Source organism: Oncorhynchus mykiss, chromosome 15 (genome assembly GCF_057628025.1).
Source record: "Oncorhynchus mykiss isolate SJ-2025 chromosome 15, ASM5762802v1, whole genome shotgun sequence".
NCBI classification, from domain to species: domain Eukaryota; kingdom Metazoa; phylum Chordata; class Actinopteri; order Salmoniformes; family Salmonidae; genus Oncorhynchus; species Oncorhynchus mykiss.
Genome location: NC_143036.1, coordinates 62,005,733 through 62,019,385, shown reverse-complemented (window position 1 = coordinate 62,019,385; position 13,653 = coordinate 62,005,733). Strand labels below are relative to the sequence as shown.

Sequence of the window (13,653 nt, the reverse complement as noted above, 5' to 3'; positions counted from 1 at the left end):
CGATGTTTTTTGGACAAGCCTACTCTTTTCTAAGAGATTTGGAAACACCCTCATGTCAGAAACTTAATTTTTTGGGCAACAAAAATCCTCTTTATTTTACATTAAACTGAATCAATAAATCACTACTGCTGCTACTGTGTGTCTAGCAGGCCTATTGTGATGTAAATGAAGGTTCCACATGCCACTCGGGCAGAGTTCAATGTGCCGTATTTAAAAGGGTGTGTACCGTCATTAGTGTGTTCCATTGCCTGTTTGTCATACTTGGCTACCTTCATAATAGGGGAGGGGTTACATATACTGTAAGTTTCATTTAGTCAGAAATGTTTTTGTCGCATGCTGGTCACCTGTTTTGTAGTTAACGGAGAGCAACGTTCTACTTCAGATTTGACAGTATATGTACAGTTTTGCGAGGGCCAACAGTCAGGCGTCCTACGGTGACGGACATGGATACAACAGCTCTGATCTACAAGGTCCTCTGTGCCCATAATGGGTCCTTTGAGCTGGGAGAATTGCGTGCCAACATTAGCACGATGGAAGATGACCTGGAAAGTGTTTTAGGGAATCAGGAGATGTTTACCACGGCTGTCTCGAAGGGAAACAAACTGATAGTTGCCAAGACGAAGATGAGGTTATGCAGAGCTAATAGATGTAGTGGCTGCAGCAATTTACACCTGTGTAAGCTTTATCTGTATGGAACATGTCCATCCAATGAGAGGTAAACTTTCTTGACTTTACGGTTTGTTTTTACTCCGGAAGCTATTTACCCGTCATATTACTTCTATTCATTCTACTATTATTTCTGAAACGTTCTAAATTCCTTGTGGTCTTACAGAATGTGACAGGTAATGCACTACAGTATACATGTCAATTGCTACAGGTTCATGGTAAGTTTGTAGATTTGACATTTAAGGAAAAACCTAATATATGTTTTAAAGAGCGTCATAAGAAATCGCCTCTCGTTCTTGCGATTTCCAGACAAGGATGCCGTCTCTGCCATGAGCTGACGTCAGAGCACAACATCAGAGTCCTGAGAGAGCATTACCTGGAGGAACTGGACAGGAAGGAGCTGTGTACATTACTGCTGCAGAATGACAACGCCCTTTTACCTCCAGTATGTGCGTCATAGGCATTCGGGAAGGATTCAGATCCCTTGACTTTTTCCACATTTTGTTGCGTCACAGCCTTATTCTAAAATATATATATATATTTTTCAATCCTCAATAATCTACACACAATACCCCATAATGACGAAGAAAAAAACGTTTAGACATTTTTACAAATGTATTAAAAAGAAAAAGCAGAAATACCTTTTTTACATACGTATTCAGACCCTTTGCTGTGAGACTCCTAATTAAGCTCACGTGCATCCTGTTTCCATTGATCATCCTTGAGATGTTTCTACAACTTGATTGGAGTCCACCTGTGGTAAATTCAATTGATTGGACATGATTTGGAAAGGCACACGTCTTATAGGCATTGTGTATTCAATGTTTATTTCCCCACGTCCAAAAGGACTACTGATGAATTCACAGACTTGAGGCTATCATCCAAATATGTGTACTAAACTGAGCGTGCAGATATATTTTAAAATTATTTATTTGAATTGGGATATCTGTAAAACGGATGTACTTGAATTGGGACTGATGCACTTAAACAGAGTTTGCACTTATCCAATGTCCTTATCAAGCCCTCATCAGGAGTGGTCTGTGTTTGTCTCCAGGTTTGCTTCACATACAACAAAGGTAGTGGAGAGTACGGTTACTGTCCTGACAAAGGGAGCTGCAGAAGACTCCACGTCTGTGAGCGCTACATTACAGGAACCTGTGCTGCAGACGTGGACTGTGGCAGGTCTCACGACTTCTACGAGCCCCACCCACTCAACACCCTGCAGCAGAGGGGAGTACCTAATGAACTGGTGGCATCCATGTTGTCCACCTACCGCAACATCCAGGCAATCGGGCATACTAATGATGCTAGTAACACACTTTGGTAAGAGACCTTGTAGAGTAGACTACACTAACCTCGGTCCTCGGGATCAATTTGCTATTTGATATAAATTAGGAGAGCGAGCTGCCAGGTAGATAAGATTATACTGTACTGATTGTATTTAATTATAATGCTGTCTAACTTTCTCTACTCATCGTCAGCAAAAAAGACTCTGATGACTGCCTGCTGAAATCCAAAGCTTTACCCAGTCACTGGGATAAATCTTCAGTACCTGAAACTGGATTCAAGGTTCATAATCACTTTTTAACTCATAAGATCTTCCATCTGGTCAGAAGGCAGTGAAATATAAAGCTATTACATTGGTAAAAGTAGGTGTTCTTTTCAAACGCATTCTCTCTAGAGGGTTGCTCTGCAGAGTTCCTCAGCTGAGCACAAGAATATTCTGGATCTTTTCCACCAAACTATGACTGGCTTCAGTGTGAAGACTATTGAGAGGGTGCAGAATCGGATCCTGTGGGAGGTCTTTTCGTGGTAAGAATCACAAATCCTCATGCCAAAAGAAATGTAATCTACCCAAGAAATATGTTCATATTGTTTGCGTTAATCAAAGCAGTCATAACATATGCGAACAGATGTAACATGTTAATGGTAACTGGTACTTAGATTCTAGCAGCAAACACTTGCAAATGCTATGAGGTAGCCTGCCAATGACGATACTGACAAATGAATCTGTTCTTCCTCTCCCAAGGCAAGGAGATGTGATGAGAAAGGCAAATGCAGGGAAAGGGAATGAGAGGCAGCTCTTCCATGGAACAGACTCTAAACACGTGGATGCTATATGCCTGCAGAACATAGCCTGGAGGATGGGTGGAACACAAGGAACGCCCTATGGGCAAGGTGAGTTCTGTATTTCATGTGATATCTAATAGATTTTTAAGTTTATATAATAATTTATTATGTTACGTGGAAATGGCATATTTTTTTGCTATTCTCTTTCACATCACATTGTGGAAATACAGTGGAAAAGTTGACAAAACAAATGTATTTTTAATGTCACACTCACTGTGATTGTTCTAATTCTAACCCATCTCTTTCCAGGAAGCTACTTTTCTAAGGATGCCAAGTTCTCCCACAGCTACACCAGCCAGTCAGGAGTCAGGTCCATGTTTGTTTGTCGTGTGCTGGTGGGAAACTACACACAAGGACACTCCAGCTACCTCTGCCCCCCCTCAAAAGATGGAAGTCACACCATCTCCTATGACAGCTGTGTGGATGATATCTACAACCCCTCTGTATTTGTGGTGGTCGGGAAGCATCAGGTTTACCCAGAGTACCTTATTCAGTACAGGGAAGGGTCCAGGCCTGGGACCTATGTTCCACCACCTAACTTTGTTCAAAACCAGAGCCACCACAACATGCACTGGACATCTATTCCAGTCATGCTACGCTCACCAGCCACCCCTGTGCTGCCCAACAATGCAAGGTTCAGATCTCCTTGCCCAACAGGACAGAGAACCCCCAGACCTACCTTGACACATGCTTCTGCACAGTTTGGCTCCCTGAACTCCGTGACACATCCATTGTTTCAGTCAGGTCTGATGACTTATGTCTCTCCTCCACCACCCTGGGTCGGCTCTATGACCTCCATACCACACACACCTCCATCAAGGACAAGAAGATCACAGTTTACTAAAATGAAAGCAAAAAGTAAATCTATGGCATCACTAGATAATCTATAAGTCTTGGTAGTCAATTTTTTCTTTTGAAATTTAGGAGGAAATTACCTTTTTATGTATAAATAAATTGTATTGATGAAATGTGTCCTTTTTAGGTGTTGGTAGAGCATGGCGCATGTAATGCCAGGGTAGTGGTTTTTATTCCCTGGACCACCCATATGTAAAGTGAATGCACGCATGTCTGTAAATCACTCTGGATAAGAGTCTGATAAATGGCATATATCATGTGTTGACAAAATAATCAGAATTGGGCTGTCTGTGTTAATGCAGTCATGGTAGTTTCTGAATGCACAACTGCATAGAACATTTATTGTTTTTCTCATTTTTAAATGTGTTTTCTTCCCCCCCCTAGGGGTGATGTTGCTAAACTGCACCCTACTTATTCTGCATTACTCCACACCACTAGTCAAACAAACATCCAGTCAATTACTTTCTATTGGCCATTTAGTTGAATACACAGAAATCCAACTACTTTACAAAATGTGTCAGCAGAACAGAAGTCCCAGAGTAAAGGAAACACGCTCATCATATTCATTTTTACTAGTTGAACATCACAGGAGGCTGCTGAGGGGAGAATGGCTCATAATAATGGAATGGCATCAAACACCTGGAAACTGTGTTTGATACCATTCCACCTATTCTGCTCCAGTCATTAACACGAGACCGTTCTCCCCAATTAAGGTGCCACCAACCTGCTGTGTTGAATATCATTGTTTGTTGCAAGGGTTTAACACACCAACTATGCATATTTGACATGAAATGGCAATTATCATTCAGAAACACTACACATTTTCAACAGGTTGAACTTTGACCCCCAAATTGTTTAATTAACTCCTGCACTCTAGATGATGTGATAGTAGTAGAAGATGTGTCAGAAGTAGTGCTCGATGTGGAGTGGTGAAACCCTGAGAGTGTGGAGGAGTCTGTGTAAGTGTGGGTGTATGATGAGTGAGAAAGTGTGTGGTAAGGTGTGCTCAATGAAGATGAAGGGGATAGTGGGTGAGAGGTACTACTGGCAGAGAGGGTGCGAGTAGTAGTCGTTGAGCGGGTTTGAGCCTGAGAGGATGCGTCAGTTGAACGGGAAAGTGTGCGAGAAGGGGGGCTGGCAGGGGTAGTGAGTGTGCGAAAGGGGTTGCTTGAGCGAGTGAGTGTGCGAGTGTGGGCAGTGCCAGGGGTAATGAGTGTGCGAGAAGGGGCACTGGCTGAGGGAGTAAGTGTGCGAGAGGGGGCACTGGCTGAGGGAGTAAGTTGGGAGAGGGGATGCTGGGTGGCCTAGTGGGTGCATAAAACAGGGTACTGGCTGGGGTTGTGGGTGTACGAGAGGGGGTACTGGGTGTACGAGAGGGGGTACTGGGTGTACGAGAGGGGGTACTGGCTGGAGTTGTGGGTGTACGAGAGGGGGTACTAGCTGGGGTTGTGGGTGTACGAGAGGGGTTATTGGGTGTACGAGAGGGGGTACTGGCTGGGGTAGTGGGTGTACGAGAGGGGGTACTGGCTGGGGTAACACGTGTATAAGACAGGGTACTAGCTGGGGTAGGGAGTGTAGGAGAGGGGATACTGGCTGGGGTAGTGGGTGTACGAGAGGGGGCGCTGGCTTGGGTAATGAGTTTATGAGGGAGTTTGCTGAATGAGGGAGTGTAAGACCAATTAGCTTGGCCTAGGGTGGTATCCACCAATTGAGAACTTGGGGCTGGCTTCATGATGACTGCAGATTGACTGAATCCCAATGTGGTTCGGGCAGGTTTTGGGAGACGTGAAGGGGGAAAATAATTGGTTGGATTAGAGAAAGTGGTGGCTGCTTGAGATGGACTCAAAGTGGAAGTGGATGGAACTCGAGGGTTTTGCAGCGTAGCAGAAGCTGCTGCTTGAATCTGGTTGGATGCTGGGTATTGGACTATGTAAGTGGATTGGATAGAGACAGTTTTTGGTGGAGCTGGAGCCGAAGAGGACAAGTGCATGACGCCATCATCATATCTGATGAGGAACTCGGGGTACACCTGGTGCTTTTCAAACACCACATATATGGATGGGTTCAGGACATTGTCCACACAGCTGTCATAGAAAGTGGGATTTCCCTCGCCTTTTGGAGGGGGGCGACGGAGGTCCGACTTCCCTTGTGTGTAGTCACCAACAAGCACCCAACAAACAAACATGAACCTCACTCCTGAGTGGCTGGTGAAGCAGTGCGAGTACTTGGCATCCCTGGCAAAGTAACTCCCTTAAACAAACAGAGACGATCATCAGTAAAACAAAATGACTGACTATCATGAGATCATGACTGCTTCTAAAATCTGACTACATTTCTGACAGTTGGTTAACATGAGGTACCTTCGCCATACATAGTTCCATTGGTTCCACACAGCCTCCAGTCGAAGTTATCTCTGCAAATGGCGTCTACGTGTTTTGGGTCCGTTCCGTGGAAGAGATGTAGCTCCTTGCTGTTTTTACCCCCATTGTTTTTCTTCATCAAATCTCTTTTCCTGAGAAAGAGGAAATGACCATTAGCTGCTGTTAAGAATACTATTTTTTGATGGTTATTCCCTATTGGAATTTGGCAGCCAGGTATCATATGTAAAGCCAGAGGTCACCGTAAAGCAGCTCTCAGTAACTGGTATCTGGGCCCCTAAGACATAAAATGTTCTATGGTTGTCTTTAAGCGATTAAGACGTTTCAAATGTATAGTCTATTCGACCCCAAGGTTACCCCCATTGTTTTTCTTCATCAAATCTCTTTTCCTAAAAAAACAGGGGTAAAAACATTAGCTGCTTCCCCATAATCTTGTTCAAGCCAGGGTTTACATAGTATTTTGGAAGTAACATGCTGGGATTGTGTGTGAGAGTTTACATAGTATTTTGGAAGTAACATGCTAGGATTGTGTGTGAGAGTTTACATAGTATTTTGGAAGTAACATGCTAGGATTGTGTGTGAGAGTTGATGTAAACATACCACTGGAAGACTTCCCAGAGGTCCCTGTTTTGGACCCTCTCGATGCTGGTGATCTGGAAGCCCCTCATGGTCTTGTTGAAAAGTCTCTGGACCTTCTGATAGACCCTGTCAGAACTCAGAAGAGTGACTGTCTGCAGGAGGGGAAAACAAAATAGTTGTCACTGCTAAAACAAAAAGTTGAACACTAACCTTCCTGTAAGCCTAAGCAGAATAACCACATGTAAACAAGTAACCTTATATCCAATGTCAGGTATGGCAGACATGTCCCAAAATCCAGGAACATCTCTGAAATTCTCAGAGGAATTGTATGTTCTATTTGTCCTGAGGATAAATATAAAAGAGAACATGACATTCAACACTAAGAAAATAAGTTGCTCAATTGAATACCTATATTTATTCCTCCACTTATTATCCAAATATTGATTATGAAATTGTGAGTGTTTATTAGGTTAAATACAGAACATGGTGACCATCCTCTTAGTTCATCCTCATCCGTACATTACCTGCTGTCTGCAGTTGAAACAAACACAGGACGACGCCTGACCATCCTTACAGTACCGTTATTTCTGTTTTTTTGCGTCATCTCTGTAATTATGAGAAGAACTATTTGAACCATGTCTGTTGTAAATTAAATATGTTTTGTGCAAGAGTGTTGATGTGTGTTACCTCTGAAACTCAGCTCATAAGACTGCTGGCCTGCAGTGAACTTCACCACAGCACTTTGATCCTCCTGGAACCTTTTCTCAAGGTCTTCACTGGTGATGGACGACAATCTGTGCATCTCTTTCTGTGATTTATAGAAAAAAAAACTAAAATTCAAGGGGAACAACAGTTTACCGTCTCTATTATTGTCCTCGTAACACATCAGCCTGTTTGAGTGCTTCACACCACTTACGATGGATGCGTACTGGACCCATTTTCCGTACTCGTCCTCCCAGAACCACACCCACTCTGTGGTGAGTACGCACATGGGCTCGGTCACAGAGGACACTGTGGAGGGACGTTGAACTTCACTGAATCCGCGGCTCATGGCTTCAAAATGTACACAGTTTGGATCCCCTCGCTGTGAAGCCATAAGGAAATGCCAATGGTAAAGCAACCAATCCCCATTGCCAATTCCCATACCAAGAATGTACTTCATTCACACTGTGAAATATTTGTATCTAGTTTAATATGATATAACCTACTGCACCTTTGTATCTTAGAAGAGTCACAGAAGTCTCTCTAGATCGTTGTTTTTCTGGCAGAGCAAACAAAGTCTGACCATTTTTCACTTCCCAATCGTAGGGCCTTTTATAGTGGATGCTCCAGCATTAATCTGAACAGACGTTAGGTTTATATAACAGATGTTACAGTTATGTAACAGTGTGTCATGAGACTCTTGTTAGCCAGAAGGACAACAGAATATCTTGCCATGGCCTCCATTCACAAAATTGATGCTAGGCTTCTAGTGTTGCTTTGAAAGTTTTATCAAATAAAGTACAACATAGTCCATTATTGTGGATGTACAGTACATGGTTGTATGTTGTCCTATGAGGAGGATATGGTATTGTGTATCTACTGACAACCTTTAGATCTAGATAAACTCATACCCAGCCAGCTATCCTGGATTCTGCCTGAGTAAAAAAAGGGGCAAAAAGTTCCCCTGATCTCAGGTGTTCTGCCAAAGCAAATGTGGGAAAGTTAAACATCCCAGCAACGCTCTCCCTCTTTAACTTTACCTCCTTGTTTGCAGTACCCCTTGACAGAGAACAGACAGATCTCCTTCCTCACCGACAACAAACAACTTGAGGTGCCATAAAAGAAATGCACCCCTCCCCAATGTTAATATTTTCAAACGACCCCCCATTGTACTGCAGAAAAAGTGAACACACTCTCCCCTTATAGAATTAACAAAAAAAAATATATGTCCACAAATAACAATAACTGTAGCGACCCTGTGTTTATAAACCTGGATATCAACTTTGCCACTTCAGCATGCTTTTGTGGCACAGTCGATGGCTACGAGCCAGAAGGTTGAGGGTTCGCCGACCACCACAGACAAATTAACTTTCCCTTCCTGTTTCAGTAGACCTACACTACGATCAGAACCGGATGCAGACAATGATCAGCTAGTTGGAAATCTGATTTTCAGGTTTCGTGCCAATGCACCACAACCAATAAGGAAAGCATACCTGCTGGACACAAACTGGTTGAATCAACGTTTCAATGTAATTTGTCAACGTATTGTGACATGGAATCTATGTTTAAAATACATTGGATTTGCAAAAGGTCATCAATGTAAACTGTTGTTTTGAGGTTGACATTTCAACCACAGGACTATGTCATCATGGTAACCAATTTTCAACATTGTCGAACTTTGTATGTTTAATTTGTACATTTGAAACAACGTTAGATCTTCAACGTTATTTCCACTATAAGAAAAAAACTACCTTAGATTTTTGTTTAAGAGGGAGATGTGAATCCAACATATCAATTATTAATTTGTAGACAAACTGTAATTAAAGCCAGACTAAGTCAGTGGCACAGATGGAACTATCCAAGCAGAAGATACATCTCCTAAAAAAAAATCATATTTGGTTGTGTTGACAAATACAAATAAATATCACTTTTGCAATAGAGTAAATAGCTATATTTGAAAAAATGTAGACAATTAGAGGTCACTGAATTGCTCCGTTTTTTTGTACAGTATGTATAAACAAGTAATTGTCAGCATATATTTTCATATCTGCTCTTTGAATATAAAGTTTATAAATATGTTAAAAACTTCCAGTGAGAGTATCAGAACAACTCTGGCATTTATCTCAAGACGACATTCACAACTAAACGACAACAGCATTTCTGACTCATTCTGCCAATCACTTGACAATTACTAGAAAGGAGGAAGTGTGTTTCACAATAATACAATTTCAGAGGAGAGAAATAAAGAAATGGTCAATTGTGAGGCAATTTGGGAACCTATTACTCACAGTGAGACACTTTCTGCAGAAGTGAGATTAGTAAAAAAAATATTTTTTTAAATACCAGATTGAAACAAACCTTCCATAGTTGGCTGTAGAAAATAAAATTATAGATTGTGAAACTAATAATGATGAGGCAGTGTGAAAAGGCCTATCCCATAAGAGTGATTTCTGTCTCAAATGGTTGAGAATATGTGGGATTCATTCAACAATTCAGAATAACCTAGGTCACACTTTACATTATGTTGCACTGATATGTGAACAGGAATTTCTCAACTGAATTGCTCTGTAGATAAACCCATCTCTCATAGCAAAAATTTGATTTAGTCCTATTCTTTAACTTAGATTTTTGGTTGAGATGGAGAAACGAATCCAACATATTAATTATAGATTTGTAGACAAACTGGAATTAAAGACACTAAGTCATTAGCACAGATGGAACTATCCAAGCAGAAGATACATCTCCTTCAAATGTCTGTATTTGGTTGTTTCTAATTTTGTCAGAAAGTTGTTTTCATTTCAAGATAAAGTGTACTGTTAGCTAACTAGCTAATGTTAGCTGGCTGGCTAGCTAGGTAACGTTACGTGTATGATCTGTGTAGTAATATTATTAGTATCTCTGAGCCATTTGCATTGCTAGTTATAGCCTAATGTTAGCCAGCTAACATTGAACCTGGTTGGTTAGCTACCTGCAGATTCATGCAGGGTAGTAACATTATGAGTTGAGATTGTGGTTCATTGTTTAGCTAGCTAGCTAGCTGCATGTCTAAACAAAAGACTCCACTATGCAAATAACTAACTATTTCAATAGAATGTTTATGATGTCACTGCGACAACTGTCGATAGGCGTAGCTGGTAAATTCGCTCTGGCTATCTACTCAGATTTTAGAGCACTCTCGTCTGAGTGTGTCAGAGTGCAGAATAATAACATGAATTTATGAACACTCAACACCCATTGAATATGGTGTCTATAAACGTTGTCAAAAAATATTAATTAAATTGTTGCCAGCAGCACAGCTGCAGTCACCAATGCTCTGGATAACAATAAAACAGCCTAACCAGCTCTGCTCGGGCGAGTAAAATGGTCAGTGAGCTGTTCTAGTAGTTAGCAAGATAGCCAAAATGTAGCCAAAATTAGCCAGTTAGCTTGGGTGCTTGACTGCTGCTGTTAGGTCAGAACGCTCGGATCAACCCTACTCCTCGGCCAGAGCGTCGAGTAAGCGCTCTGAACGCTCCGAGAGAGAAACGCTCTGAATTTTGGTAAGACAGTCTGACAACGCTCTGTGTTTACGAACACCCAGAGCACACTCTGGCAATCCAGATTAAATTTAAGAACACACCCATAGAATAAACAAACCTTTAGTCTTGAAATCTTCGGTTGTTAAGTGTATAGCCTCACATGTTAATCCTTAAAGTGATGATTGGGGCTAAATCTTAAGAAGGTGTGAACAATGCTGAATGGGTATAGACAAAAAAGAGCTCTCTAGTAGGTACAAAAACATTCAGGGGCCATTTTCTCAAACGTGAGGTTACAAGTTTATCAACTTTCAAAGCATAATTACTTTCCCATTGTTCCTCAACTGTAGTGTATTATATACTATTTTCTATCTCCGAGTCTCTACTTTTATCCAATGTAAAAAATATATATATTTCAAATTTTGCTACATAAGACCCGAATCGAGCCGGTCATCAAATATAGTACATCTTGTAATTTGTTACGTATCATACGAAATGGGTGAAGGACATCCACAAATTAATACATACCATATGAAATGTAACATGCTGTATCACACAAAATAGAGTGTTTCGGATTTATGTTAAGAATAATACGAAATGCTCTGAGACCAGGTTGCCACTTCGGGTGCATCAACATCATGGTTTGCGTTTTCAACACCATAATCTGTACAGTTTGGATGCTGGAATTATACTTTGGGACACATGTGTGCAGGTAGCATACAGGATACTTTTGAAATAGCCTCGTCAGATTAAATTTAAAAAAGTTAAATTACAAATATTTAGGCTATAGGCTATTTAAGCATTATGGGATTTAGGTGCACGAGGAATAGCCACTCGGATCAGAGAGGTAGAGCACGTACTACGCTTTCCTGAATGACTGTGCTTGCTGGAAGGATGTGGTTACATTATTATAAAACGATTTGGGAGAATGATGATCCGCAACAGACAACGCATCAGAGTATCAAAACGTAAAATACAGCCTGACTGGCATGCTACTATGTTTTCTATACCTAATAAACTGTCGAGAGTATGTTTCATCCGACACATTGGTGCGGCTGGCTTCCGGGTTGGACGCGCGCTGTGTTAAGAAGCAGTGCAGCTTGGTTGGTTTGTGTTTCGGAGGACGCATGGCTTTCGACCTTCGTCTCACCCGAGCCCGTACGGGAGTTGTAGCGATGAGACAAGATAGTAATTACTAATAATTGGATACCACGAAATTGGGGAGAAAAGGGAGTAAAAAAAAAATATATATATATTTTTTAAAGTTCTTATTTTTTAACTGTCGAGAGTAGACTCAAAGCATTTCGCTACACTCGCAATAACCATCTGCTAAACACTTGTACGTGACAAATAAATTAATACAATTGGATTTTAAATTATCTGAATGGAATTAAATATTACAAATCACAGGGCTTTTGCACCGTTATTCAAATAGGATTTTCCCAACAGTTTCAAATCACATTTTATTTGTCACATGCGCCGAATACAACAGGTATAGTTGACCTTAAAGTGAAATTATTACCTACAAGCCCTTAACCAACAATGCTGTGTCAGTTTAAAAAAAAACGTGTTAAGTAAAAAACAAAAAATATATTTTTTTAACCAAAAACATTGATATATGGGAGGCGTATGTAAGCAGGCGAGGAAATGTTGCTAGGTTGCAAGAAAATACGAAGTAAAACCTTCAAACTGGCGAATGTAAACCCGGAGCAAAAAGCACTACCATCCCCTGTGCCCATCAAAAACCACAGAACCCTCCCCAAAGCAATAAAGATGTTAGACAACGCTGCCCGATTTTGGACCATTTCTAAAGTGATCATAGAGGGCATGAACAAAATGTTAGAATAACAATTAATGTACATTAATTTGGACATAAAACTTCCTGTACAATATATATGTATGCTTACCTTTCACTACTATTATTGCAGTCCTCTAATAGATCAAATGTACACAGGTAAAAATCATTTCAACCATCATTAAATCATTGAGGTTTGTATCATCTAACTTTCGTTTTACCAATATTACGTTTGTTTCCGTTGTACACCGAGATATAAAATAAATCGTTTAGGGCAACAAAAAAATGTATACATTTCGTCAATGAAATCGGACTCTATCTACAAACTCAGAATATTTCAAAGCTCCCTGATAAATGCAAATTACTTGTACTACTTTTGAGCTCAGGAATTTTCAGCATGTGCAAATGTTTAATGTCCACGGTTTATAGTGCTTTCAAGACAACTGGGAACTTCAAAAACCACGAGGTTAGTGATCTTCAAATCGGAACTCGAGGAAAAGGTCCGAGTTCCCGACCTCGAATTCCGAGTTGGGTGAGCTTTCAAAACGATTTTTCCTAGTCTGAGCTCGTTTTTTTCTGAGTTCCAAATTGTCTTGGAAGCACTGAAGTCAGAGATTCCCGAGTTCCCAATTGTTTTGAACGCAGCGTGGTTACATGTGGTCTGTAGTTGTCAGGGACGTACTGCCAAATTCTCTAAAACGACGTTGGAGGCAGTTTATGGTAGCGAAATTAACATTAAATTATCTGGAAACAACTCTGGTGGCCATTCATTCAGTCAGCATTCCAATTGTACGTTACTTTAAAACTTGAGACATCTGTGGCATTGTGTTGTGTGACAAAATTGCATAATTTAGAGTGGCCTTTTATTTTTTTACCTTGTCGGAGCTCGTTTTTTTCTGAGTTCCAAGTTCTCTTGAAAGCACTGAAGTCAGAGATTCCATAGTTCCCAGTTGTTTTGAACGCGGCATTTCTCTTTGACCAAGCCAATTATATCAACTCCTCCAGGGAGTTGAGTGCAGACTAGAGTTATTAA

At 40.9% G+C, this 13,653-nt stretch overlaps 2 protein-coding genes across 4 annotated transcripts; one reads left to right on the top strand and one right to left on the bottom strand.

Annotated features, from left to right (window-relative positions):
• Positions 1 to 243: 243 nt before the first annotated feature.
• Positions 244 to 3,921, top strand: LOC110490445 (protein mono-ADP-ribosyltransferase PARP12). Its single transcript, XM_021563839.3, has 7 exons — positions 244 to 715; positions 976 to 1,111; positions 1,721 to 1,989; positions 2,148 to 2,235; positions 2,348 to 2,478; positions 2,696 to 2,844; positions 3,046 to 3,921. The coding sequence occupies exons 1-7, from the start codon at positions 444 to 446 to the stop codon at positions 3,684 to 3,686; spliced, it is 1,686 nt and encodes a 561-aa protein (XP_021419514.2). The 5' UTR covers positions 244 to 443; the 3' UTR covers positions 3,687 to 3,921.
• A 15-nt stretch (positions 3,922 to 3,936) lies between these two features.
• Positions 3,937 to 13,014, bottom strand: LOC149978138 (protein mono-ADP-ribosyltransferase PARP12-like). Of its 3 annotated transcripts, XM_090200643.1 has the most exons (9): positions 12,733 to 13,014; positions 7,822 to 7,947; positions 7,525 to 7,692; positions 7,296 to 7,416; positions 7,133 to 7,214; positions 6,863 to 6,950; positions 6,630 to 6,760; positions 6,012 to 6,163; positions 3,937 to 5,901 (listed from the first exon to the last, which is right to left on the bottom strand). In XM_090200643.1, the coding sequence occupies exons 3-9, from the start codon at positions 7,657 to 7,659 to the stop codon at positions 4,658 to 4,660; spliced, it is 1,953 nt and encodes a 650-aa protein (XP_090056769.1). In that variant the 5' UTR covers positions 7,660 to 7,692; positions 7,822 to 7,947; positions 12,733 to 13,014; the 3' UTR covers positions 3,937 to 4,657. The 3 variants fall into 3 exon arrangements, with proteins under 3 accessions (XP_090056769.1, XP_090056768.1, XP_090056770.1); XM_090200642.1 differs by lacking the exons at positions 7,822 to 7,947; positions 12,733 to 13,014 and having other exon boundaries at positions 7,525 to 7,807; XM_090200644.1 differs by lacking the exons at positions 3,937 to 5,901; positions 6,012 to 6,163; positions 7,822 to 7,947; positions 12,733 to 13,014 and adding an exon at positions 6,264 to 6,418 and having other exon boundaries at positions 7,525 to 7,807.
• Positions 13,015 to 13,653: the final 639 nt, after the last annotated feature.